This window comes from Hypanus sabinus, chromosome 29 (genome assembly GCF_030144855.1).
Source record: "Hypanus sabinus isolate sHypSab1 chromosome 29, sHypSab1.hap1, whole genome shotgun sequence".
NCBI lineage: Eukaryota > Metazoa > Chordata > Chondrichthyes > Myliobatiformes > Dasyatidae > Hypanus > Hypanus sabinus.
In genome coordinates, this window is record NC_082734.1 from 10680343 (window position 1) to 10707169 (window position 26827).

At 50.3% G+C, this 26827-nt stretch overlaps 1 protein-coding gene across 2 annotated transcripts; it reads left to right on the plus strand.

The window, feature by feature from the left end:
• The first annotated feature begins 596 nt into the window (after positions 1–596).
• LOC132382972 (chromobox protein homolog 6-like) lies at positions 597–23429 on the plus strand. Of its 2 annotated transcripts, none has more exons than XM_059953590.1 (5): positions 597–706; positions 816–859; positions 942–1007; positions 1157–1223; positions 7963–23429. In XM_059953590.1, the coding sequence occupies exons 1-5, from the start codon at positions 638–640 to the stop codon at positions 8830–8832; spliced, it is 1116 nt and encodes a 371-aa protein (XP_059809573.1). In that variant the 5' UTR covers positions 597–637; the 3' UTR covers positions 8833–23429. The 2 variants fall into 2 exon arrangements, with proteins under 2 accessions (XP_059809573.1, XP_059809574.1); XM_059953591.1 differs by having other exon boundaries at positions 633–697.
• Positions 23430–26827: the final 3398 nt, after the last annotated feature.

Here is a 26827-nt window from a genome sequence, read left to right on the forward strand (position 1 = left end):
AGGCAGCGGGGAATAAGTGGAATATGAGAGAATGCGGGAGGGTCGATCTTATAATGAAGAATGCGTTGGATCTGACAATGCTGGGATAAAGGGTGAGCAGATGCTCAAAGTTGTCGTTGAGTCGTCCATCAACTCGTGGTGACCCTGTGGCCGGACAGTGTAGGGTTAGGGGTCAGGAACCCTTGCGGTCCAAGGTTCACGTCAAAGGACGCAAGTAAGCATCTGGGCGAACGACCTCCTCTTGTAAATGCTCTTTCGTGTGGATTCCTAATCGCAGACTCTTTGGAAGTTGCGGTGGGCGCTAATTTTGCCAACCAATAATCTGGAGTGTCGTTGCAATGAATAGTTTATTTCATCCTGCGGGGTGGATTTCGATCCCGATGCAGCCGAGACCATTCCGATTGCCGCCGGTGACCCTCCGGTCCAGGCCGGGAGTGGGGGTATTTCAGCCCCCTCCCCTCCCCGCCCCGCCCCGCCCGCGTTGCCGCACACCGACCCCGGTCGCAGCCGCCCTCCGAGGCCGCCGGCGGAGGCGGGGTCCCTGGCAACCGCCGCCGGGGGAAGGGCCGGGTCCCTGGCAACGGTGCGGTCACGTGCGAGGACCTCGGCGGCTGCGCGCGCCAGGGCTGGAGCCAAGATGGAGCTTTCGGCGGTGGGCGAGCGAGTGTTCGCGGCGGAATCGATCATCAAGCGGCGGGTGCGGAAGGTAGGAGGCGGCGCTGGCGGGAGGGACGCGCCGCCGCCAATGCAGAAAATCACCGCACTTGCACGGAGCCTCCGCCCCGAGTAATCTTTCTCTTTTGCATTCCTGACAGGGCCGCATTGAGTATCTGGTGAAATGGAAAGGATGGGCTATCAAGTAAGTGTCGGTCCAAAATAAAAAGGCAAAATCGCATATACATATGCATTTTTGCATATGCTCAACTGCTTTCTCTTTTTAGGTACAGTACTTGGGAGCCAGAGGAGAATATCTTGGATGCCCGTTTAATCGCGGCGTTCGAGCAAAGGTACACAGAGAAGCGGAAGACTCTGCTTCTTTCCCGAATCGGGTCCATTTTGGATTTATTTATATTTATATATTTAAAAAATATATGTTCCTGCTGCCCTGCATACTGCAAAACGAGCGTTTGTTCTTTTGTTTTTGCATGTCTTGCAGAGAGAGGGAGCGGGAGTTGTACGGACCGAAGAAACGAGGCCCCAAGCCCAAAACCTTCTTGTTAAAAGTGAGTCTAAAACATATTTAAAAAATTGCAACAAAAAGCAAAATATATTAGGACAAAGTGGCACAGGAACGCGCCGTTTTAATAATCAAGTAATACACCTTGCAAGGTTTTTTTTAAAAGCAATGACTCGATCGTATTGACGAAAATCTGTAATGAATGACTTCTGGCAACAGCTTTGCATTTAGTAGTGAGTAAATCGGATTCTTGTCATTTTGCAGCATTCCTGGCTGTGAGTACAGAAATTATGCGCTCTTGCATCCCAGCCTCGTTTATTGCTTTTGCAATTCCCTTTCAGTCTGCCGAGAGCTGGGAAATTGGTAGGGAAGAGGGCAGTCCTGGTGTAGGCTTGGCTTGGGAGGTTGGACTTTGAGCACACTGGTCTACCAGGCTTAGCAACGTGGGACTGACAATGCAGATATTAAACTGATGACCCTAACTGGTGGATGTGAAAGAGAGCGGTGAGCCAGTGCCAGTATTTGCCCTGCAACCAGGGCTGCTTTCTTGGCAGACCATTACACTGTCAACCCCCCACTGTCAACTGTCAATGCTATCCGGCATTCAATTGTTCAGTTTCCTCTCAGGAGAAATACTGCTGGAAGATTTTCGGAGTGGCACGGTAGTGTAATGCTATCATGGCCCCTGCGACCCTGGTTCAATTCCCGCCACTGCCTGTATGGAGTTTGTACGTTCTTGCGCGTGATCGCGTGGGTTTCCTCCCACAGTCCAGAGAATTGAGGGTTAGTAGGTTGATTGGTCACATGGGTGTAACTGGCCAGTGCGGCAGGAAGGGTCTGTCACATCTAAGTGACTAAAATTGTGACCAGCAAGGTCCTGTCAGCCCTTTATCACGTGCAAGCTCGCCTGTTGGCTGCATACCACGAAAAGTGTTTGTGTGTGCCTGTGAAGGGTTAATAGAGTGTCTGAGGCTTGGGAGGAGTTTGAACAGAGCTGGATCAGAGGCCAGTGCGACTCCGTGAAGGAAAATGGAAAGTTTCAGTCAGGCGAAGGGCGCTAGATGCTTGGGTGACCTCAGGTGTTGACTGATGAGCGACTGCTCGGTGCGCTGGCACTTTGCGTGACTGGCTCGCTACTCGAGGCATTCTGACTTAATGGAAAGCTTCCCAGAGTCCTGACTGCCTTCGGCGCTGGACGAGAGCCACAGTGTCGGGAAGCTGCTGGTCAGAGTTGTACAGAACAGAACTGGGCCCTTTGGCCCATCCTGTCCATTCCGACCAAGTTGTCTACCTGACTCCATTGCCCTAAACCTTTCCAATCTAGTCAATCAGTTAATTTCGAGATTCAACGCGGTGTGGGCACGAACGGCCCTTCAAGCCCGCTGCCGAACAACCCCCATTTAACCCAGACCTAATTACGGGGTAGTTTACAGTGACCAGTTAAGCTACCCAGTACATCTCTGGACAGTGGGAGGAAACCGGAGCACCCGGGAGGAAAGCCCACACATTCCAAGGGGAGAACGTACAGAAGTTCCTTACAGAGGACGCTGGAATTGAACTCTGGAACGTCCCGAGCTGTTGCAGCATTGCGCTAGCCCAATACTTGCCTTCAGGTCTTTGGCCTGCTCATCGATCCCACCATTGCCACTTCCTCGGGCAGCTTGCTCCTCTGAAGGCCCTGGAATTCAGAAGAATGAAGCCTATCGAATGTTGAAAGGCCTTGATAGAGTGGATGTGGAGTGAACGTTTCCTATGGCGGGGAGGGGGTCTAAAGACCAGAGAACACAGCCTCATAATTGGGGGGGAGGGGGGTGTTCTTTTTGGAATGGAAATGAAGCATTTATTTCTTCAGCCAGCGAGTGGTGAATCTGTGGAGTTCGTTGCTGTGGAGACCAAGCCTATGTGTATTTAAGGCAGAGGTCGATAGATTCTGGATTAGTTAGGGTGTGAAGGAATACGGGGAGAGGGTAGAAGATTGGGGCCGAGGGGAAAAATGGATCAGCCTCGATGAAGTGGCAGAGCAGGCTCGATGGGCTGAATGGCCTGGTTCTGCTCCTATACCTTGTGGTACTCGCTTCCCACTGGGGGATAACTCAGGCCTTCTGTATTCTTGAACAACCCCTACCTCAGCTTCTCGTTAATCTTCACCCACCCTCGTTCAGTAAAAAAGTGTTTCACAAGGTGAAGGCTGCAATTGTGGCTGTGCAAATGTTTATTCTAGCTGCCTGGGGGCGTTGGTGCTTTTTATAGGGGATGGTTGACAGTGCTTGACTTTTTTTTTGGGTGGTGGGGTGGGAGGGGATTTACTGATAATGGAGGCCTGTGATAAAGAGATTTTACCGCTCGCTCTCTCGCGGACTTGTTTACTCCGAGCTGACATTGTTTCCCAGTTGGGAGAAAATTATGAAAGAAATCACGGTTAGAAGCAATGCGTGCAAGATGTTGGAGCAGTTCAGCAGGTCAGGCAGTCTTTACAATGGGGAATAAACAGTGTTTTGGGCCGAGACCCTTCATCAGGACTGGAAGGGAAAGGGAAGACCCTAGCTTTACCCGATCTGCTACTTGCTGGTACTCCTTCCCCATTTCCCTTCCCCCCCCACGGTCTGGCTTCTGCCCCCTTCCCTTCCAGTCCTGATGAAGGGTCTCGGCTCGAAACGTCGACTGTTTATTCCTCTCCATAGAGGCTGCCTGGCCTTTCCCCACAGAGGTTCCCCCAGCATTTCAGAATCAGGTTTATTATCACTGGCATATATTGTGGAATTTGTTGTTACGCAGCTGCAGTATGTAATAAAACTGTAAATTATAATGTTAAATTCATAGTGAGGGCAAAATGGCGAGGAGGTGTGTTCATGGGCTCAATGTCCATTCAGAAATCGGATGGCAGCAGGGAAGAGGCTGTTCATGAAACACTTGAGTGTGTGTCTTCGGGCTCCTGTACTTCATCCGGATGGTAGCAGTGGGAAGAGAGCGTGACCTGGGTGATGGGGTTCCTCAATGGTGGGTGCCGTCTTTTTGAGTCACACACAGAATCTTGTGTGTATTGCTCAAGATTTCCAGCATCTGCAGAACCCCTTGCGTTCATGGTTAGAAATCGTACCAAGAAATTGAGATTTTATAAGAACAAACATTCTGTTATTGTATTGGGATGTTGTATTTTAGATATTATTGCCCCCCCCCCCCCCCCCCCGATTTGGGCATCCTGTTGGGAAAATCATGATGATAAGGTTAGTAGGGCTGGTGTCATGTACTGGGTAGATTGGACAAGGAGATTCCTAAGGATATTTGAGCCGGTACTTCCTCCACTTAAATGGTCACTGCTATCGCGGTTGTTACACCTTTTTACTCACACGTTAAATCAAGTTAAATTTCTGAGTATTTATTGATTTATACAGCATGTGGATGTAAGAAAAATAGAAGTCTTTGAGAGAGAGAGAAGGGTTAGATTGATCTTGGAGTAGCATAATATTGGAGGCAGAAGGGCCTATATTGTGCTGTACTGTTCTAGAAACAGGCCCTTCCATGCCAAGTAAGGTGCCTATTTGAGCGTTTCCCATTTGCCCGTGTTTAGACTGAATAAGAAGAAAGCCCTTAACTCCGAGTGGAGTCATCGGGATGCCATCATAACGGTTTTTTTTTAAGCAAGCTTTCTTGGTTTTACAAGGCCAGGTTGCTAGCTCGATGCTCAACCCAGCACAGATGGAAAGCGTGGAAAGGCTGGATTCGAACTCGGGAGCCTTCGCTCCGAAGTCTGGCTGATGCCACTACACCACCGGTCAGCCAAGCGTTTAGACCACACTCCTTCCTCTAAACCTTTTCTATCCATATTGCATTGCAGACGCAGGGCCCCGACCCAGAATGCTGACATTTCCTTTTCCCCTGTTTGACCTGCTGAGTTCAGCTGATAGTTTATTGCCCCAGTTCAAAGTCTTGTACGCAAGATTCCGCACATTCTGGAAAACCAGAGCGACACGGAATGCTGGAGGAACCCAGTGTCTACGGAGAGGAATAAGCAGTCAATGCTTTGGGCTGAGGTCCTTCATCAGGCCTTGTGTTCAAATCTATTACTTCATTCCATACCATCCCCTCCCAGGAACAATTTGCTTCTCAGGGGCACTTTAAATCTCTTCCCCCCACCAACTCCCTTAGATCAGTGTCCTCTAGCTTTCAATTTTTCTGCCTTATCCACGTATCTCACAATTTCTGTAAATATTCCTCCAGGGAAAACAGTCCAGCCTCCTTATAACTTAACCCCTGCTGGGGTTGGAATTGTCTCCAAAGATCTGCCCGAGGCCTTTGGATGTCGGAACAGAACTGGCATGTCTTTAAGTGGCAGCTTAGCTTGGGAGGGGTGAGCCTTCTTGAGAATGTCTGCCCAAACTAATCTTCCAAAACATTCTCTAGTGTGCCATGGTAGTTTTGACTGGTGATCATCATTGATTAGTAAATTAGTAGTAGTAATAATTGTGCTTCAAACGGCAATGCCTCAGAAAAGGTGGCATCTGTCATTAAGGACCCCCATCGCCCAAGTCATACCCCCTTCTCATCAGGAAGGAGGTACAGGAGCCTGAAGACACACACTCAACGATTCAGGAACAGCTTCTTCCCCTCTGCCATCAGGGAGGAGGTACAGGAGCATGAAGACACACACTCAACGATTCAGGAACAGCTTCTTCCCCTCTGCCATCAGGGAGGAGGTACAAGAGCCTGAAGACACACACTCAACGATTCAGGAACAACTTCTTCCCCTCTGCCATCAGGGAGGAGGTACAGGAGCCTGAAGACACACATTCAACGATTCAGGATCAGCTTCTTGGCCTCTGCTATCCGATTCCTGAATGGACATTGAACCCATGAACATTTCCTCAAGATTTGATTTTCTTTTTTTCCTCTTGTTTTGCATACTTATTTAATTGAAATTTTATATATATTACTGTAATTTAAAGATAAATGTGTATTGTAATGTACTGCTGCTGCAAGACAATGAATTTCACAACATATCTCAGTGATAACAAATCTGATTCCGGGCTTTTCTTAAGGAAAAAGGATGCTTATTTTAGTGTCTTCGTTATTCCCAGAAAAGTATAAGAGTATTACAAAGGCAAATTGGAATAAATGAGGCATTTTAAAAAATCTGTTCAAAAATTATTAATATTGATCTTTTAAAAAGAGAATTGATAAAGTAATGTAATATCTATGGGGCAGCAGGGTAGAGAAATGGTTAGCATGACAGTTTACAGTATCAGCGACCTAGGTTCAATTCTGTAAGAAATTTGTACGTTCTCCCCATGACCGCGTGGGTTTCCTCCGAGTGCTCCAGTTTCCTCCCATGGTCCAAAGATGTATCGGTTGGTAGGTAATTTGGTCATTGTGAATTTCCCTGTGATTAGGCTGGGATCATGGTGTGGCTTAAAGGGCTGGACGTGGGCGGCGGGGGGTGGGGGGCGCGCGGTCTGCTTCATGCTGTATGTCAATAAAAATTTAAAAAAAATATTACACACAAAATGCTAGAGCAAATCAGCAGCTGCCACAGATGTTCCTCTAGCAATTTGTGTGTGGTATTTAAGTAGTGTTGTTATTGTGTGACCCGGCTGGTGGCATAGTGGCATCCGCGCTGGACTTCGGGACGGAAGGTCCTGAGTTCGAATCCAGTCGGCTCCCCTGCACGCTTTCCATCCATGCTGGGTTACGAGCTGGTGATCTCTTTGGAAGCTCACCCAGCAGAAGGCAATGGCAAACCACTGTTGTAACTTGCCTCGTACGCGGTTCCCCACTACCTCAGAGAGGCGTGGAGGGAAATCATCTGCTAACTGTTGAAACTCCGGATGCGACATACCTTTTTGTTATTCTATAAGAAAAGTGAATGTCAAATTATAAACTAAGGTGCATATTCACGTGCATATTTGGTGACGAGGTGGAGATAAGTCTCTACTAAAGGAGGTGCAAGACACTCCTCTCCGCTAGCCTCTCGGACAAGGTTTAGCCCCCGCTTAGCCCCCCGATCAGGGTCACATGAAGCCACGGGAGCAGCTCGTGCCTATCACAAGTCCTGGTTATGCAACCACTGACACCAGGCAGACAATCTCTGAAGAGTATTGATAATGTCTGGGGTCACCCGTCTTGTAAGGACACTGCCCAGAAGACGACAATGGCAAGCTACTTCTGCAGAAAAATTTGCCAAGTGCATTTGTGGTCAAGGCCATGATTGTTAACATAAAACACAGCGCAACATGATGGTGAGGCATATTCAGAAAAGATCAAGGAAAGAAAAAGAAATGCGCACTATGAGATTCTTGTTGCTGCGCTAATAATGACAAATATTTTATATTGTATAAGGTTTTGAGGGCTATACACATACCATTAATTTTATCGTTCATAGTTCTAGCTTTATCAACTTTTTATCGAGTTTAATTGGCGCTTAATTTTGCAGTAAAGATAATCATCATGTATCTTTCTACTCGTGGGTGGGGTTTAATGAATTGAGGGACAGCACTGCATGCCGCATGTCACCAAATATTTTCTGCCTTCTTTCCTTGGCACACGTGCTATTGGTTTGCCCCCCCGACCCTAAAGACTCTTCTAGAGCTTGCATATCGCCTAGGCACACTACTTACCAGCTCTGTCCTGTCACAGGTGGCCCTGAGCTCTGGCCCACATGTGCCGTATGTTTGCCAAGAAGTCATCCCCTCCCGAGAGGGAATGAATGGTGGAGACGTGTATTGGTGGGGGAGGGGTTTGGGAAGTGGGCCTGGGCTGTCTATAACCGCTGTCCCTCGTCTCCCTCCCAGGCCCGCGCACAAGCTGAAGCTCTGAGGATCGGGGAGATGCACTTCTCGGTGAAGCCGGGCCCTGGCAGCGCAGCCTACAAGTTGAAGAAGAACATCCGCCGTTGCTACCGGCCGCCGTCCAAGCGGGGCCTGGGCCGGGCCGAAACCCAGCCGGCGGGCCTGAGCGGGCAGACTCGGCCCGCGCTCCCGCTGCCAGAGAGTGTGCGGATCGTCAACCGCAAGGTGGACCCTCGTCGGCGGAAGCGGGGACGTATCATCCTCAACCTGAAGGTTATTGACAAAGGCACCAAGGCCCTGGGCAAGGCCAAGGTCCCCTCTCGCAATCGGGTCATCGGCAAGAGCAAGAAGTTCAGCGAGAGCGTCCTCCGCACGCAGATCCGCCACCTCAAGTTCAACAGCTTCTCCGTCTACGACAAGTCCTTCCATGCGCCTGCTCCCGGCCGCGGCAGGGTGGCGGAAGGGGACCCCGGCACCTCCCGCGCTGAGCCGCCCTCGCCCCCGGCCTCTGCTCCCCGTTACCCTGGCGACCCTGGCCCCCGGCCGGGCTTGGAGTGGCCGGGCCCCGGGGGGGAGAGGGGCGGTGGTGGGGCCAAGGCCCCTGCCGAGACCCCCAGTCCAGCTGTGCCTGACTGGCGGGAGGCCGAGGCGCTGGACCTCTCCCTGCCCCCAGAGTCGGCCGCCGCTGCCCGTCGGCCCCCACCCCCGCCGCCGACACCCCCAGCTGAGCCCGAGGTGTCGGGCTGGAGGCCCCAGATGTCGCCCTGCTCCAACGTGGTGGTGACAGACGTCACCACCAACCTGCTCACCGTCACCATCAAAGAGTTCTGCAGCGCCGACAACTTCGTCAAGGCCCCTGCTGTAAATAAGTAAACCTCCCCCCACCCGTCCTCACCCCGTCACTCCCCCTCCCGGAAATCCTCATCACACTGTCCTCCCAAAGGGTCCAGCACTCCTGCCTCACACAATCCTTCCCTGCATCTGGGTGAGAGGTTGCCTCCCATTGAAATGTTGTCCAGTATCATTCCTTGATGTTTTCTTTCCCCTTCTCTCTATCTCTGCGTCTGCCTCTCTGTGCCCCTCCTCATTCTATCCCACTTCCTCTCTCCCTCATGGCCTCACTCTTTTACTTTGCCTCTGCATCTCATTTGCTGTTTGTTGGTCAACGTGGTTTTCTGCCTGTTTCTGTCTCTCTCTATCTCTCTCCCTCCATCTTTGTGTGTGTGTGTGTCCCTTCCTCTTGTTCTCTCTCCCTTTTCTCTGCCCCTCCGCCTATCTCTTCCCCCCCCATGTTTCCCAATCTATCCCATATTCCGCTCCCTTTCAATGTCACAACCTTGTGCTTCTCTTTCTCTGCTTCTGTTTGTGTGTGTGTGTGTGTGTGTCCCCGTGTGTCCCTCTCTCGTTATTTATTCACCTTTGCTCTACCCATTTCTCTCCCCATCTCTCTTTCTCTGTTTATCTCTCTGCCTTTGCCTCTCTCCTGTCTTTTTGCATTTTTCTCTCACCCACTTTCTCTGCCTCTCCATCTATCTGTACCCTCCCCCCCCCCCCCCCCATGTTTCTTACTTTATTGCATATCCCACTCCCTGTCTCACAACTTCATCCTCGGACCCCTCCACCTTTCACATCTTCCATCCCACCTGTCTTTTCCTTCCCTCACCGCTCCCCCTACGCTCGAGGCCCATTTTTTTTGTGGGTCTTGTGACCTCCCCAGTTGCCCTATCTCCCATTCCCTCCCCTCCTCGTCTCTTGCTCGACCGCCTTCACTGTCCCCGTCTCCGAGTTCACCGGCCAGCGGCAGCGCCGGAACTGGACCCTCTCCCCTCCCTTGTCGTTCCCTCCGAGCTCTCGCCCGCATTATAGGTACTGGCTTCTCTTTCCGCACCTCGTAGTGTTAGAGCTCTGGACTCTGCAGGAACTGGGAAGCAGTGATGGGAATTCCTGGGAATGCTGAGCTACCATTTCAGCCCTGCCTGTTTTGACAACTTTGTGAGGCCTCTTTAATTTTTGCCACTGTTTTTGTTAGTAATATAAAGCGTACAACAGCCACTTTAAAAGGTGGAACGAATCTACCTTCTATCTCTGAGCACCAGCACCACAGGCTGGCTAAATATCTTTCCAAAGCCCTTTTTTAAAAAAAATGGCATGTAATTTTTTTTTTTCTTAACTTTGCAAATAATTTTATTATAAGGAAAAGCAAAAAGCACTAGTTAGAACTCTTAGCACAGGGAGGGGTGTGATGGGCTTGGAAAGCGATCGGTGTGGAGTTGTGGATTGGGAGGGGGTTTTGGTGAGAAGAGGGAGGGAGGGAGAGAAGGAGAGGGTGCACATTGTTCCTGCGGGCTGGTTGGCAGAGTGGCGGCCAGAATCATTGTCCGCTCTCCCCTCCCAGCCTACTTGACCGATGTGTATTAGCTGTTGTCACCGCGGCTCCTTTGTGGGAGTTTGTGTGCCGTGGATCTCTGAGGGAGCCTTTTAAGCCTTCCCGTCTTCCCACGGTGTCCCTGGAATTCCAAAGCCTGGTGGTGTGAAACTGCGCAATGCCTTCAGACTTTTTGATCCCCGGTCCGTTCGGAAGTGTTTGGGGGGGTGGGTGGGTTGTGGTGAGGGGAGGGAAGTTGTCCCAAGGTTCCTGTAGGCCCTGTTGTCTCAAGACCGCTGCGATCACCTGGCTCGCACGATCTCCGGGCAACCACTGCTTTTATCGGGCATCGTAGTTACTGTGGTCAGGTGATCGGGGCTCATGTTGCGGGAGTTGGGCCTACTCTGACAGGGCATGAGGCTGCCCGCTGGCTGCTCCTTAAATTCCGGATGCACGCTAAAGGCAGAAGCAAAATGGAGGTAGGCAGTGGGGGTTCAAGTGGTGGTGATGGGGGGGGGGGGGTGGGGGGCTGTGCTTGAATTCTGTTTGATGTTACAAAATAACGTCATAAAAGGTACTCGTGGCCCTTGGGGCCTGTTCTAGTCCAGCAAACCCATTAGGATCACCTGCCACTTTTCCCAGAACTTCCAAATCTTCTTTTGGCACAGATCACCTTAATTTGGTGAATTCCAGACCATAATGACCTAAATGTCCATTTAAAAACAAAATCCCCACTGTTCCCCCCAGTCCCGTATGCAAATGTGAGTTAGGAATACTCTGTCGCTACTTATTCCAAAGGTCTTGAACGCTCCGATCAAATCTCCCACCCAAGAACTTCAATTCCCGCCTCGCCAGTCTGAAGTCCAACCTGGACAGGAGACACCGAATGAAGTAATTCTGATGCCCACAAGCTTCGGCAGTCAGTGAAGCAAAAGTATGGGGTGAGGCGGTGGCACCTTGTGGAATGGATGGAGAGCGGAGCAGTGGTTTCTGGCCCCTGTAGGTGCTTCAGTGGGCGGTTACTGTAGTACAGAGGGGAGACACCATTTTTGTGGGGCTTTAATGGCAAGTTTACGTTGGGCCAGGTGTGGTGGGCAGTCTGCCTCCGGGGGCAGATATATCCGGACCAAGGAAGCCCACTGGCCGCTGAGCTTCCAGGGGCACGGAGGGCTGCAGATGGTGGACTCTGGGGCATGGAGCACACCGCGGAAGGGTACCTCAGCAGGCCAAGCGGCTGGTGAGGGGAGTGGAATTGTCGCTGTTTCGGAATGAGTGTCAACCCGAGGCAAGACTCACTCCTCCTCTCTCTCTCTCCCCCCCCCCCCCCAACGGATGCAGCTCGACCTGCTGAGCTCCTCCAGCGGTTTATTTTAGACCAGAAGATAGAGGGGCAGAACGAGGCCATTTGGCCTGTCGAGTCTGCCCCACGAATTTGGCTTCTTCCATCTGTCCCTGCCTCCAAGACAGAGTAGTGGGAGCTGTTTGTGGCGGTATCGAATTGTTCCTCCTTTGAATGTGGAAGGTACTATCATCAGTGACAGATTTTAAGATGTATTAGATGGTATGTGTGTCTGGCTGGCACAGGTACTGTGTTGGGGGCGGGGGCGGGGAGTGGATGTATGATTCAGGAGTTGGCCTGGGAGTACTACGGATGGCAGTGTACAAGAATCTTGGTGAAGGCATTATCAGGATGTCCAGTCCTCCGTTCTCTCAGCTCTGTGCAGAGTCTGATTGCTTGGGATGTGAATGGAAACCCAGCACTTAGCGGCCACTTTGCTAGGCACACTAACACCTGCTGCTGTAGCCCATCCCCTTCAAGGCCTGGCGCATTATGTGTTCAGAGGTGCTCTGCTACTGTAACGTGTGGTTATTTGAGCACCAGTCTGACCGTTCGCTGACCTTTCTCGTTAACGACAATTTTGCTCACTGGATTTCTTTTTTTTTGTTTTTCGCACCATTCTCTATAAACTAGAGACTGTTGTGCGTGAAAATCCCAGGCAGTCAGCAGTTCCTGATCTCCTCAAACCTCCCTGTCTGGCACCAACAGCCATTCCGTGGTCAAAGCCACTTAGATCCCATTTCTTCCCCCATTCTGATGCTGGGTCTGAACAACAACTGAGCCTCTTGACCATGTCTGCATGCTTTTATGCATTGAGTCACTGCCACCTGATTGGCTGATTAGATATTTGCATTAACAAGCAGGTGTACCTAATAAAATGGCCACTGAGTGCACTTTCTATGATCAAGATTAAATTTGTAAATGTGGGCAGGGGACTTGCTGGGTTTATACATCTCAGGGTGCCTGATTGGACTCTTTGCACCCTGTGCAAAGACTCAGCTTACCTCGGATTGGATTGTTGCTTTGGGCTCTGGATGCTCTAAGGTCTCTTCGGATTGGTTGATCTGTGAGCGATGTGATAATATTCTTTGACCTTTTGGGAGTTTTGGCTAGCCCAGTCCTCGAGCGTTCTCGGAGTGAGTGAGTATACACGTGCGTTTGTGTGACTGGGTCCTGTTCATCTCCCTGCTATGCTGGAGGGAGCATTGAAGTAAAAACTGTCACTGCATTGGAGCGGAGTTGGGGGGGGGGGGGCGAAAATAGGGCACACGCAACGCTGTGATAACGCAAATGCTGGCGGTACTCATCTGGCGAGGCTGCGACTGGGGGATGGGAAGCGGTAACATTCCAGGGCGGTGGCCTCTCATCAGTACTGCGACGTTGGCTCTTGTTTCCTCTCTGCACGGACGCTGCCTGCCTTGCTGAATATCGTCACTATTTTCTGCTTTAAATAATTAGTTTTTCTTTGAGGATTACTGTTATACAAGGGATGGGTCAGTGGAGTCTACCTGTCGCCCCATCTTTCTCCTTGAGGTGAAATGCACTCTGAAGGCTCTGGCGTTCCGGTATGGGAGCAATCATGCTGCTGCTATTGTGATAATGGAATCCTTCGAGTGGGTCGGGCCCGCTCCTAATCGTGACATTCACCTCCTTTTCCTACCCTGGAAGCGTAAGATTGGTAAATATGACTGGTAGATCAAGTGTGTGGTTTTTTTTTCAGTCTGAAATTTGAAGAGATGCAGTTGGATGCGACAGCATTTTTATTTTAGTGAGTTGCTGGTGTGAATAGTTAATTTTTGCAACAGATTTTAAAATAATTATATATGTATATATCGTGACATGTTTGGGGTGAGAGAGAGTTAAGTTTTGTTTCTGCTCCTGTTTGTGTGCGCGCGTGCGTGTGTGTGCGCGTGCACGTGTGTGTGTGCGTGCGTGTGCGCGTGTGTGCGTGCGTGTGCGTGTGTGCGTGTGCGTGTGCATGCATATGTGCGTGTGTGTGCGTGTGTGTCTGAGGTGACCCTCGGCCCCAAGAACCCTTTTTCTTGTATTGAGCAGTTTGGAAAGCGGAGTGCTGTCCGTGGCGTGTTGCCTTGGCTCTCTGTCTCCGGGAGCGTTGTCGGGTTTGGAGCGCACCCCGACGCCGCTGCTGGATGCGGCCTGTTGGAAAGGAGTCGGCGACTTGCGACCGCTGCGCGCGTCTCTGACTGGATTCGACCGGAAGCAGGGAGATGTCAGAAAAGTAGGAATTCTGAATGTAACAAAACTCCGTATGTAAACACTAATTAAACATGCCGTCGGGCAGTATCCGCAATATTAATTATTATAAAGAGCAGCAGAGATTTCCTATCTATCTAATAGCTGGTTGTAAATACTATCTGGTTATATGTATATTCATTTGTTCAAAGAACAATCTGACTATCTTTGACTAATTATGTTCCATTTGGGCAGTTCTTTGCATTTTACAAAGATGTGATTCTGTAGCAGGGCTATCTTCCTGCCAGTATATATCTGACCCATCTATGAGATGGAGGGTGCTGAGCTTGTAATTATCAAGGGAAGTGCCCAGTTCTGAGAGAGTAGGGAAATGCAGCTGTCTTCCTGGTGTAGGTATTTGTTACTTATGCGCGGAGCAAGGTCCACAGTAGAGTTGTAGGTTTAAATGTTTTTTACTGGGTCATTAGCTGCGGTCAATGCTGGGTAGCTTGTGTGAGGACCATCAGGGCCAGCCGAGACCAAAAAAGAAATTCGCCCTTGAAAGACGCGCAAATAAAAAGAGTTTCTCGTGTTCGTCGGAGGCCCAGTCGATTGATCAGTCGGTTCAATGCACACTTTTCACCTTGGAATCGATCCTGTACGCTTCAGTATTCTGACGGTCAGTCGAGAGCTCCATGGGTTAATGGCAAGCCTCATTCGTTCTATGCCTCACACGCAGCTGGTGGTCAGGGTAGCAAAGTCCGTCCGCCACCTCTACTGGGGGTCCTCATTCCTGCCTCGGCAGTACGGCACCAAGTTGTCTTTTGTCCTTCATCTTGCCAATAGCTTCCTTTCGGTTTTTACTGCCGTCACTCATGCAAATCCCGGGCGGAGCCTCAAGGATACCATCGCACGCAGATGTAGGATTTTGCATTGCTGTGCCTGAAACGTTTTGTTCTGACCAGTCAGTTATTAGTCCTGTGCTGGACCACCAAACCTGGTGGACCACTCTTAGTCTGCCCTTTTTGACAACGCTGACCCTACCAAGAGTCAAACCACAAGGCCCCGACTCCAGCCAACATAGTTCTCCAAGTCATCGAGGCACGCAAGCCTCCAAACCCTACGACAAGGTTGTGGTCCACTTGGAGAAGTGATGGAGGAACAGTGATGTATTTCCAAAATGGGGGTTGGGGGGCGGGGTGCATGACTGGGCGGGACGCCTGCGGACGACGGTGTCCGCCTTGGCAAGCTTCTCGTTGTCTCCTGTGGTAGAAGGTTTGTGTTTCAAAGATACTGTGTTGAGTGGCGGAGGGAGGGATTGTTTGGCAGTGTGCGTGTGGTCAAGCAGGCTACTTTGTCCTGGGTGACGTTTGGAGTTGCATTTGTCCGGGCAAGTGGGCAGTGTTCCTTCGCTCTGGTGTATGTGCAGATAGTGGAGAGGTTTGAGTCGACAAGAGGTGGGTTGGTTCTCTTCGCCGCGGTCTATTTGGGGCTGGTGGAGTTGAGTTTCTGGGTCTCTGATAACTCCAGGGAGTGGATGAACTCTGTGACGGTAATGGCATCGAAAGTCAGACTCGCTTGTTGGGCGAGGGCACGTTCAGAGCGTGAATGTTAGCGCGCACAGCTCACCAACTCCACCCCTGCACGATGTCCTGGCCTTGCCACGTGCGGACGTGGGCTGCTTTGTTTTTGCTGAGGATTCTGTGAAGGGAATTGAGCACTGCGTGATCACCAGTGGCCATCCCTGCTTACGATGGAAGGAGGATCACTGGGGAAGTGGTTGAAGATGGTTTGGTGTGGGATCCTGCCCTGAGGAGCTTTGTGAATTAATACCCCCTGTGACTCTGGCCCCCTCAGAGCCCCTTGCCTACAACCCTCCCAGCCTTCCTTTGACGCAGTGTTCTTTGATGTCGAGGCAATCATTCCTCTCTGGAATTTCAAATTCGAAGTGTGTTTATTATCCAGGTCTGGCTGAGGCGAGTGAAGCTGGCCATGCTGGTCCAAGGACCCGACGGATGTAGGGCAGCCACTGTCCCTGAACCTTGCACCTCTCGGTCGTTGGAGTAACGAGGAGAAAGGGAGTCGGGTCAGGCGCGTGCTGACGGGACGGGTTCGGGTGGGGGATCCTGCCTGGCCTGGAACGGTGACTGAACACCGGTTCGTTACCTGCTCTCGTGCCTCGACGCTTTAATCTGGCTCGGCGCTTCATTCGGCACTCTCTTCTCCGGTGATGGCCGAACTTCATCCGCTTCCCGGTGCCATACCTGCATTTCTGCAGTAAGGTCCGTGTTCGGACCAAGTCTGTGATGAGGCATGTAGGCATTGGCGTTCGTAAGCAGGCTGTTGGCGAATTAGAACCGCTGAACTCCTTTCTCCGCTTTCTGCTTTGGGAAGGTGGAACCTTTGTGTGAACTTTCCTTACTGACCCCTTGCATAACTTGCATTTGAGCTGTCGCTGGCCTTGGACTTGCCCCAGCATCAGAGCGATCTTGAGCTGACGCCTGTGCTCCGCTTTGCCCTGGGGCTCTCCGGTGCGCAGTACCGACAGAGTTAGCGGTGACCTCTTTCCACAGAACTCCCACGGCACTATTTTGAAGAAGGTGCTGTTCTTAAAAAAAGTTGCCGTTATCACTTCCCTGTTTGTAGGAGCTTGCTGGGTGCAACCCGGCTGCCGTATTGCCCAGAGTTAGAATGTAGAACTGAGAAAAGTGCACTGCAGTAGTCTTCGTGCGATCACTCCGGTGTGATGTCCTCCTAAAGGGGTTGTCGACTCGTGGCTGTAGAGGCCGAACTGGGATTCCCTTTATGGTGCCCGCCTGTGCAGGGCATTGTTTAACGTGGGGAGGCCGTGCAGAGCTGGTCTTCGACAGGTCGGGGTCCAGTGGCACAGAGGATGACTGGTTTCCCGTCACCGCTGCAGCCTTCCTCCACCTTCATTGCCATTGCCGTGTGACGTCATCTCCCGCCAGCTCTGCCGTTGAGGTCTTGGCTGGAACGTTCTACATCTGGAGCCTCCTCCCTTGACTGTACCATCAGTGACCCTGCAAGGAGCTGAACTCGAGATGGCATCACTTCCGGGATCTCAGTCTTCCAGCACTATGAGCTGATGATCCAGTCCAGAATCTTCGGCCCGCAATGTGGTGCCGGCCCTTTAACCTGCACTCTGAAATCAATCTAACCCTTTCCTCTCACATTGCCCTCCATTTATCCTATCTAAGCATCTCTTAATAGTACTTCAGTGGCTGTAACAGTCTTGGAACATTGCGATGGTGAATTCTAAAGGGCTGTACCCTGGTGAGACGGGGCATTATTGACCGAGGCCGGTACTTATTGTCCTCGAGTAGGAGATGGTGAGCTGCTGCTTTGAACTCAGCCTTCTGGTTGGTGAAAGTATCCTGGAAGATTTCCAGTGCGTGGGAAGCTCCCGAGCATCCGGGGCCGCGAGGTATGCAGCTTGAGGGGCAACCTGCAGCCGATGGTTCTTTAAGGAATTTGAGTGGGGGAGGCCCGTCGTGTCCCTGAAACTGATGTCGTCATTGGTGTGACCGACTCAGGACCTGGTGCGACCGTGCTTGGACGAAGGAGGCAGTGAATCGGGTGGAAGCCAGGATCTGTGGTGGTCCCATGGGTGGGACTGTGCTCTGAGTGCCTGGCTGTGGTGTAGGGCCTTTTCTTTGTGTGTTTGCCCACCTGAAGTGGTTTCGGCTAGTGATAATGTAACCCTTTCATTGGTAAGAACGGATCGCTCTATCAGAGCAGTTTGGGGCTGTGTTTTGGAACCAGGATTTTTTTTTGGGGGGTGGGGGGAAGGGAACTAAGGCATTGTTGAAGGTTGAGCGTACAGAGCTTTAGCTACATCCCTGTGTTTCTTTGGGAAACACTAATAAATCAGGAAATAGTTGAGCTGTTCTGTTTTCAGTGTGGTTATCCTTGACCCTCACTGATGGCATTAACTCCACCCCTTTGATTCGGTTTAAGGGGCGGCCCTGTAGCGCAGCGCTATTACAGCGCCAGTTCCCGCTGCTGTCTGTATGTTCTCCCGGTGACCGCGCGAGTTTCCTCCCAAGTGCTCCAGTTTCCAAAGATGCACAGGTTAGTAGGTTGGTTGTCCACGTGGGTGTAGTTGGGCGGTGCGGACTGGTTTGGCTGGAAGGGCTTGTTACCTAGGTCACTAGATGTAGAACAAAAAGTTTGGCTTGTACTTTAGGAGTGCGAGCTTTGGCTGAGGGCTGCCACTGTTTTTTTTTCTTGAGTTTGAAGGTTGTAGGTTCAAGACCCCTCCTTCCCAGTGTAGCCTGTTGGTCAGTGCTGAAGTCTGCCTAAGGAAGGTTACCTTCCTGACTATTCAGACTTTAAATTGTGGTCGTAGCCCAGGCGGAGAAAATAAAACCCGTCCCGTAGTTAACATTAGGCGATCAGCTCACCCCAGTATCTGGACACAACAGTATATTTTTTAAAAAAAAGTTTGTGGTAAGCTCACAAACGAGCTGTAACACTAACAAAAGTAACTAGTGTGTGGAGCTACTGTTAACGGAGAGGTTGCTTCCGTGTTTTGCTCTGGACCCTGTCCTCGTGAGCACTGTGGTGTGAATTACTTTTAAGCACTTAAGCATTAATTTGGCAGGAGTGTCTGTGTGTGTGTGTGTGTGTAAGCGAATCCTGAGTGGAACACCTTGGTGATGGGCCTTGGGAGAGGAGAGAAGCTGTTTTGGTCCAGTGTCGCTGATATATCCCATTCAGGGACCCTGTACTTGAAGCAGGGTTGAGACGCCAAGTAGCTGTGTTAACGGCTGTGCCTTTGTTAACTCTGCGTGCCTGGCAGCTAATCCCGCCCCAAGGTTTCTGGGGCCTGCATTTATGGGAAGGTGGCGACAGTTCTCACTGTAAGATAGAGGCGCAGAATCAGGCCGTTTGGCCATCGAGTCTGCTCCGTTGTTCAAACACGGCTAATTCTTTTAAACCCTATTCCTCCTGCTTTGACCTGTTTATCAGTCAGTCTCTGCCTTAAATACACTCAATGACTTGACCTCCATCACTCTCTGTGGTGACAAGTCCTGCCACCCCTCTGGGGTTGAAGGTGGCCCTGAGACTTTCTGCGGTCGGGCCCAGAGTGGGGACTGATTGATGCTCGGTCAAAATCCACCTAATGCATCAAGTGTGGGCTGCTGACACCTCAGCCCTTCAGCTGGTAAGGTGGGGTAGTGACAGAGCCCTGAGTTGTGGTTTGGCTTGGGCCGCAGGAGGCTCTCTGTCTCCGAGGCTGGGACCTAGTGTCGAGATGAGCTGTGGTCTATTTCGGACTGGGATAAGCCTTGACTTTACTGTGAGGGTGGATGATCTTTGGAATTCTTACCAGAAGGATGTGGAGGTTTGAAAATTGCATTCGGAATAGTGGTCCGTAGATTTCCAGATAGTAAAAGAATCGGGGGGGGGGGGGGGGGGTGGGGGAGTGACGCTAGAACAGACCACGACTCAGGGCAGGTGCGCCAAGTGTCCCAGGCAGCCGTTCCCTGACTCCTCCCTGAATGCAAGAGTGGCCGAGTATTCCCATGTGTTTTCCATATATGTGTACCTTGGGAACAAGCGCCCTCAACTCCCTCTCGTTCCCCTTTGTCACTCGCTGGGACCTCAGCCGGGTGCTCCACTCTGCCCTCTACTGGCCAGACAAGGTGCCAACAGCCAGGGTTATCCTGGAGGCTCCGATGTAAATGGAAGCACTTTGATTAAATCAACCAAAGTAACCTGCACTATATTTTCAGGTAATTTCATATATTACGGTCCAATACCTGGAAAGGCTTTGTGCTTTAAGCAGTTTGCGTAGATTTTTATATTTACAACACATTTAAAAGTTAGTCATGTATTTAAGTCGCTGCTTCTGTTGAAATTTACGTAATTATTTTTCCCCTGCGTGTTGCCCAGGTCTCTCGATCTGTCCTGATGTGCAGTGGGTAACTCTCTTACTGTTGATGGGTTCTGGGTTTGAGTCTTGCTCCAGAGACTGCGGTAAGGAATTGTAAGCTGACCCTCTATCGTGCCGAGGGAGTGCTGCACTGTTGTAGGCACGGTCTTTGTGTGTGTGTGGGGGGGTGTGGTAGGAGAAGAGACGTTAAACTGTGGCCCCGTCTGCCCAAAAGGGCAGACGTTAAAAAAAAATCCGTTACATTTTTCTGAAAAGCTCAGGTTCCTGGTGTCCCTGGACCTATAAGCAGTAGATCTGAGGAACTTATGCAGTGTACCTGTGGACTGATGGGTGGTGTAGTGGAATCGGCATTGGACTTTGAGGTGGATGGTTCTGAGTTCGATTCCGGCCAGGTCCCAACTTGGGCAGCAGCAGTATCTACTTTGGTATCTTGCCATGAAAACCCTACGGACAGCTGCACCATCTGTAGAGTTGCCATGAGTTAACAACCCTGCCACATAGTGGCTGCAGCTCAGAAGTTTTCTTGGTTTCATCAAGACCGAAGGGTAAGCTCTTCATGAATCCTGATAAAGGGTCTCGGCCCGAACCGCCAACTGTTTAGTCTTTTCCATAGACGCTGCTTGGCCGGCTGGTGGTGTAGTGGCGTCAGTGCCAGACTTCGGAGCGAAGGCTCCCGAGTTCGAATCCAGCCGGCTCCCTTTCCATCCGTGCTGGGTTGAGCATTGAGCTAGCAACTCGGCCTCGTAAAAAATAAGAAAGCCTGCTAAGAAAGTGGCGTCCCGATGACTCCACTCAAGAGTTGAGGGCTTTCTTCTTCTCCTATAGATGCTGCTGATAAACGCTCCAGCATTTTGTGTGTTGTCACTTTGGGTTTTCCAGTATCGGCAGGCCTTCTGGTGTTTGTGGAAACGGGTGAAGTCTGCTTGGTGTCTCACGGTGACGTGGAGTGGCGTCTGGCCCAGGCGAGCAGCCTGTATACAACCCCGGCTTCCAAGTTACTAATGTGATTGGGCTGGCGTTGAATAGGTGGGGTGCGGCTTGTTGGGCTGGGAGGGCCAGGTATCTCTCAATGAGTAATTACACGTGGATGAGAATCTGGATGGAAACAAAACCCTCCAAAACAGAACTTGTGGGTGCTGGAAATCAAAGGAAGTCACCTGGAGCACTCAGAAAATCACACAGCAGGTGTGAAGAGGGAAGCAATTATTGTTTCAAAACCTGAAACATTAAATCTGCACAGAGGCTGCCAGGCCGACTGAGCATTTCTTTTTAGCTCTCATGATGTGAGCTGGTAGACTGGGGTGGGGATGAGGGCAGTTGGATGGCATAGCTCTGGGTTTTAATCAGTTAAGCAATCAAGCCCGTGGGACTTGGCCCCGGCCTGTTGTTCATTGCGGTTATCCATCACCCTCGCTGATGATTGCAGTAACTTCCCCTTTGACTCGGTTTAAGGGGCAGCACCGTAGGGAGGTAGTTACCGTCGCGACATTACGGCGCCAGTGACCTGTGTCCGGTTCCTGCTGCTGTCCGTTAGGAGTTTGCACGAGCATCCGGTGACCACGCGGGTTTCCTCCGGGTGCTCCGGTTTCCTCCCACTCTCCAAAGACGCACAGGTTGATTGTCCAAGTGGGTGTAATTGGGCAGTGTGGACTGGTTGGGCCCGGAGTATCTCTAAGTATAGAACAAAAAGATTGGCTTGTGTGAGGTTTTGGCTGAGGGTTGCCACTCAAATGTTCTCTTGAGTGTAGCCTATTGGTCAATGCTGATGTCTGCCTAACGAAGGTTACCTCCCTGACTATTGAGTCTTTAAATTGTGGTCGTAGCCAAGGTGGGCAAAAAAAAAAAACACCCTGGTTACTCTAAGAGCCTTTTAGCCTGTTGGGATCTGCTGGCAATAGAACCACTTGAGGGGGGGCTAGATGTGACATGGAGATTCCTGGAAGCCTTCTGTTAATTGTACCATAGAATTTCCACCCCACCACCTTGCTGGGGTTTGTGGTGGGTGAGCATTCAGTGGAGCTTCAGTTTGGGTGACCCTCTGATGGCGGTGGGTGAGTGTGGTGAGGACGAGTGTGTCTGTTGGTGCTTCGGTGTTAAGAATGGCCAAGCGATCTTTTGGGGTTGGGGGGGGGGGAGAATGGCGGGTGGGGCGGGGCAGGGGTGGCGAGGGCTCGGCAGGGCGATGTCGCCACGGGACTGACGTCGGCTTGACTCCCAAGGGTTCGGGTACGGTGAATGTGACGCTGGATGTTGGGGATTTGATTAGAATTTGGGATTCCCCTGCTGTTGTGCGGGGAGTGTTGGGGGAAAGTCCAGAAGGGGGGGGATATACTGGCCAAGGCAGCGTTGGAGAGCTCCAAGTAGACAGGCAAATGTTTCTGTAATAATCTTTTATTACTTGACCGTTGATGTGACCTTGTATAGTAATGACTTTCTTCGGGAATGGCCATCGTCACCGTTTCCCCCCCCCCCCCCGGAATTGATGTTTTTCTTTCATCCCCTCAATTTTAATGGTTTCTCTTCCCCACCCAACTTTAAAGGGGGGGGGGTGACATTGGGGAGGGGTCTAGTTTGCATCCTCTGGTTATGGTAGTGGAGGCGGGAGAGGGGTGGTGGTGTGAAAATGGCCAGGCAGGGGCTTCCCAACTTTGGTTTTGCGCCAAGGAGCTCTACCGTTAACCAAGGGGGTCTGTGGACCCCAGGTTGGGAATGCCTGGTCGTGGGACAGAAGCATAATGCAACAGTGGGTTAAATTAAGTGTGTGGGTGCAAGGGGAGGGGTACGATGGCAATCCCGACCTTCCCTTCCCGTGATGTACCAGAGGAAGGGTCCGCGATGACCTCAGTGAACCTTGTGGTAGGTCAGTGTCGGCTGTTCCACACAGCCGACAGAAATGCAGCAAAGGACACGGAACTGGCGGTGGGGGGTGTTCTCTGATGATGGAGGCACGGCCTTTGACGTCTTGAACCGTTTGTGGCAATACAATTATCCGTCGACTTATTCCCAGGGAGAGGGGATCTCCGTTCTCTGTCGGAGCTGGCAGTGTCGACGCAGGTCAGTGTGGTTCTCTTGCCTAACTTGAGCCGAGGTTGCTGCCGACGGGATTGGAAGGGGAGGGGAAGTGGATTTTGGAAGGAGGCTGCGTTTTGTGGTGATGGTGAGTCCCAACACTTGTGATTCCTATGCTGTCTGGGGGCCCTCCCACCACTGTGTGCTGGGGATATTGCAATTGCTTGCACTGGTTAAAACTGGCTTGCTAATACTGCCCTAGGAGTCTTGAGATGAACTTGATAAAGGGTATGTTTGGTGACTGTTATCTGTAAAACTGTGGACAGTATAGGATTAGTCTGTGTGCGAGAGTTATACTGAAAATAATCTCTCATCTGTCCCGTTTCTGGATCCTGTCTGCCCAATGAAAAATCAGCTCTGAACAGACGATTTTCCCCACCCCTCCCCCTTCCCCCATTTCCTGATATTTGTTTTGTAATTACTTTTTTTGTAAGGACAATTAACAATCGGGAAGTGTCTGTCGATAATGTGTTTGCTGTTCTTGCTGTTTTTTAAAAAAATCTTTGCATTAACATAGGCAGCACTTGGCACTTGTGTCACGCTTTGGAAGTACAAAATCAATAAATGTCACATTCCTAAAGAAAGGTGTGAGATGTTCTTTGTCTGTAAAGGTTTGAAGTCAAAACTGAAAGTGTGGGAAATGACGCCATTGTTACCTGGAGAAACGTTAGATGCCAGTAGCAGCAGACACGATTCTGGGCTTCTGGGGCGGACTGAGATTTCATTGCCTTGACTGCGGTCTGCATGTTCCACGTTTTAATTGGGGAGCAAAGAAGTTTCATGAGCAAGTGGTGGGAAAGGAGAGGGGTAGAGGAGTCGGTGAGTTCATAAACCAGCGAACTAAATACCCAGTGGACTCTTTATGAGGTTGACCTCTACACCTGCTCATGATCTAATCAGCCAATCACCTGGCAGCACCTCAGTATATAAAAGCACGCAGGCACGGTCAAGAGGCTCAGAATGGGGAAGAAATGTGATCAGTGACTTTGTGGAACTCTTGCTGGTGCGAGATGGGGTGGTTCAGTGCCTCAGGAGCTACTGATCTCCTGGGATTTTCATGCTCATCGGGTTCCCAATTTGGGGTCCTGGACCTCTTGCTTGATGGGATTGGCTCATGGCATAAAAAAGGGTTGGGAACCCTATATTAGAATTTACAGAGAACGGTGGGGGGGAAAAAAAAAACAGTTCTGTGGGTGAAAACACCTTATAATGAGAGATCAGAATGGCCAGATTGCTTCAAGCTGACTGAAGAGCAACAGCAACTCAACCGAGCATTATAATAGTGACGTGCAGATGAACATCTCTGAACACACAATACGTTGACGTGGACGGGCTACAGCAGCAGACCACACCAGTTTCCACTCCTCTACCCCACAAAGTGGCGGCTGAGTGTACACTTGAGATTGTAAGTCCAAGTACAGAGAGCAAAGACTCTCAGCAACACACACACAACATGCCGGAGGAACTCAGCAGGCCCAGGCTGCGTCTATGGAAAAGAGTAAACAGTCGATGTTGTGCGCCGAGACCCTTCAGCAAGACCCGCTCTGTTGACTGTACTCTTTTCCCGGCCTGCTGAGTTCCTTCAGGTGTGTGTGTGTGTGTGGCTTGGATTTCCAGCATCTGCAGATTTTCTCTTTTGTTGAATCGGACAGCGCAGGAGCAGTGAGTGGATTTGAGTTTGCTGATATATGCAGGTGCAATGAAAAACTTGCAGCTGCATCAGAGACCCAACCCATAAGTTAGACGTAATTAATACAAGGGAGAATGCCAGAGGAACATACCACACTGTACACATTGTTGCTGGACTCGGGTAGCATTGAGGGCTTCCAGTCTGGTCCCAGAAGTGAACGGTTGAAAGGAATTAACTGTTCTTTAGATTCCTTTATTTAGCAAGTACATTGAAACATTTAGTGAAACTCGTCGTTTGTGTTAGCAGCCTACACAACCTAATGACGTGCTGGAGGCAGCCTGCGAGTATCGCCCCACGTCCTGGTACAACCGCGCAGGCTTGTAACGGTGAACAAAGTGACTGGAGAGACGCAGCTGGTAGATACAAAAATCTTTATTTGAGACACACAAGCTGGTAACCTTTGGAGGCATGAGAGAGAGAGATGCCGTGACTCAGCATTACGGCACATTTTTATATTTTAAAGAACAATGGTAACAGGACGATTTCTATAGTTAAGATGCCCTCATAATGCTTATTTTTGAGTTGTATGTGCTTTTTTTTTGAATGCCTGGATCAGGAATGAAAGAATTTCCCCCTCAGGATCAATGAAGTGTTTATTATCGTCCTGCCAACTCACCTAAAATGAGTCATAATTACGGTGGTCCTGAGTACACGTGATGTTTTGATTGCATTCATGCAAATGCAGACACCTCGGGTCAACTGGATGTTTCCTGTTCCGCGCTGCTTTTAAAATTTAATCTACAAACCACATTCAGATCTGAAGGCTGGTTGCAGTTGAGATTAATATTTGCTATATGCCCTAATTCCCGAAAGCACCCTAAAATTAGCATGACCATATTTTCTTGGAGAGCAATAAAGCAAGATACAATTACAAATTTACATTTTATTTTGTAACTCATTGCACGATACTGTTACAGGTCTTCACAGTACTATAACAGACCAATCTTCAGGATCTCTCATGATGAGAGTCCAAGACACCTGTATAAATTGTTACGGTGGGGAGAGATGTGCCCGCGACGTATTGGGCCGAGTCTTCAACACTTGCGTTGCCTTATGCTCTTAAATTGCCATGGCAGACAAAAATGCAAGCAGTTGCTCCATGGTGACTGTGCTAACCTCCATGTCAATCTAAACTATTCCTAACTACACGTACGTGGACTATAGTTCTCCATTTCCTGCTCGTTCCCGTGCCTGTTTAAAAGCCTCAAGTGTTTCTTTTGGATCTGCTTGCCACAGCGCCCCCTGCAGTGCGTTCCAGGCACTTACAGCTACAAAAACTTAGCCCATAAATCAGGCTTCTGCACCTCCTTCCTGACAGTAGCAATGAGAACACGACGTGTCCTGGGTGATGGAGGTCCTTCACGAATGATGCTGCCTTTTTGAGGCATTGCTCCTTGAAGATGCCCTGGGGACTATGGAGGCTCGTGGCCAGGATGGAGATGACTAATTTTATAACTCGGCAGCTTATTTTGATACTGTGCAGTAGCACCCCCCCCCCCCCCCCATTACCAGACAGTGATGCAGCCAGTCGGAATGCTCTCCACGGTACATCTGTAGAAGTTTGTGAGTGTTTTTTGATGACAAACCAAATCTCCTCAAACTCTATAGCCGTGGTCTTGACTTCTTTAACTCTGCGTTGATATGTTGGATCTGGGTTGGATCCTCAGGGATATTGACACCCAAGAACTTGAAATTGCTCGCTCTCTCCACTTCTGATCTGTCTATGATGACCGGTGTGTGTGTTTCCTTTTCTTACGCCGGTGTAGCTCCAGCTGAACTCTATAATGCGGTAGTGGTCATCTGCAGCCCTCCATAAAAGGCTATGGGTTAAGCAGAAGTTTTTGATGTTACAAACAAAATGTGGAATAAAACTGAATGGATCAATCCAGACCGGCGTTAGATTTATATGTCAACTAGGACACCCGGTTGATTTCAAAGCAGTAAGGTTGCACTGACTCCAACGTCCAGGAGGTGGCAGTGTCACACAGGGTTTGGAGGAAAGATTAAAGCTTTAAACTATTTCTTAGGTGTAAATCGAAACGTAACGAAATGCGCCGTTTGCTGCGACGGGCGCCTGTGACCGAGCATGGGGGCAGCCCGCAAGTGTCGCCACACTCCCAGCACCAACAGAGCATGCCCGCAACTTTGGGATGTGCGGGGAGAAGATGCAAAATAAATAAACAAACAAACAAATGATAAATTAATAAATAAGCGAGAACATGCGATGAAAGTCCTTGAAAGTCAGTCCATGGTTTGTGGGAACATTTCAAAGAGCTGGGTGAGTGAAGTTAG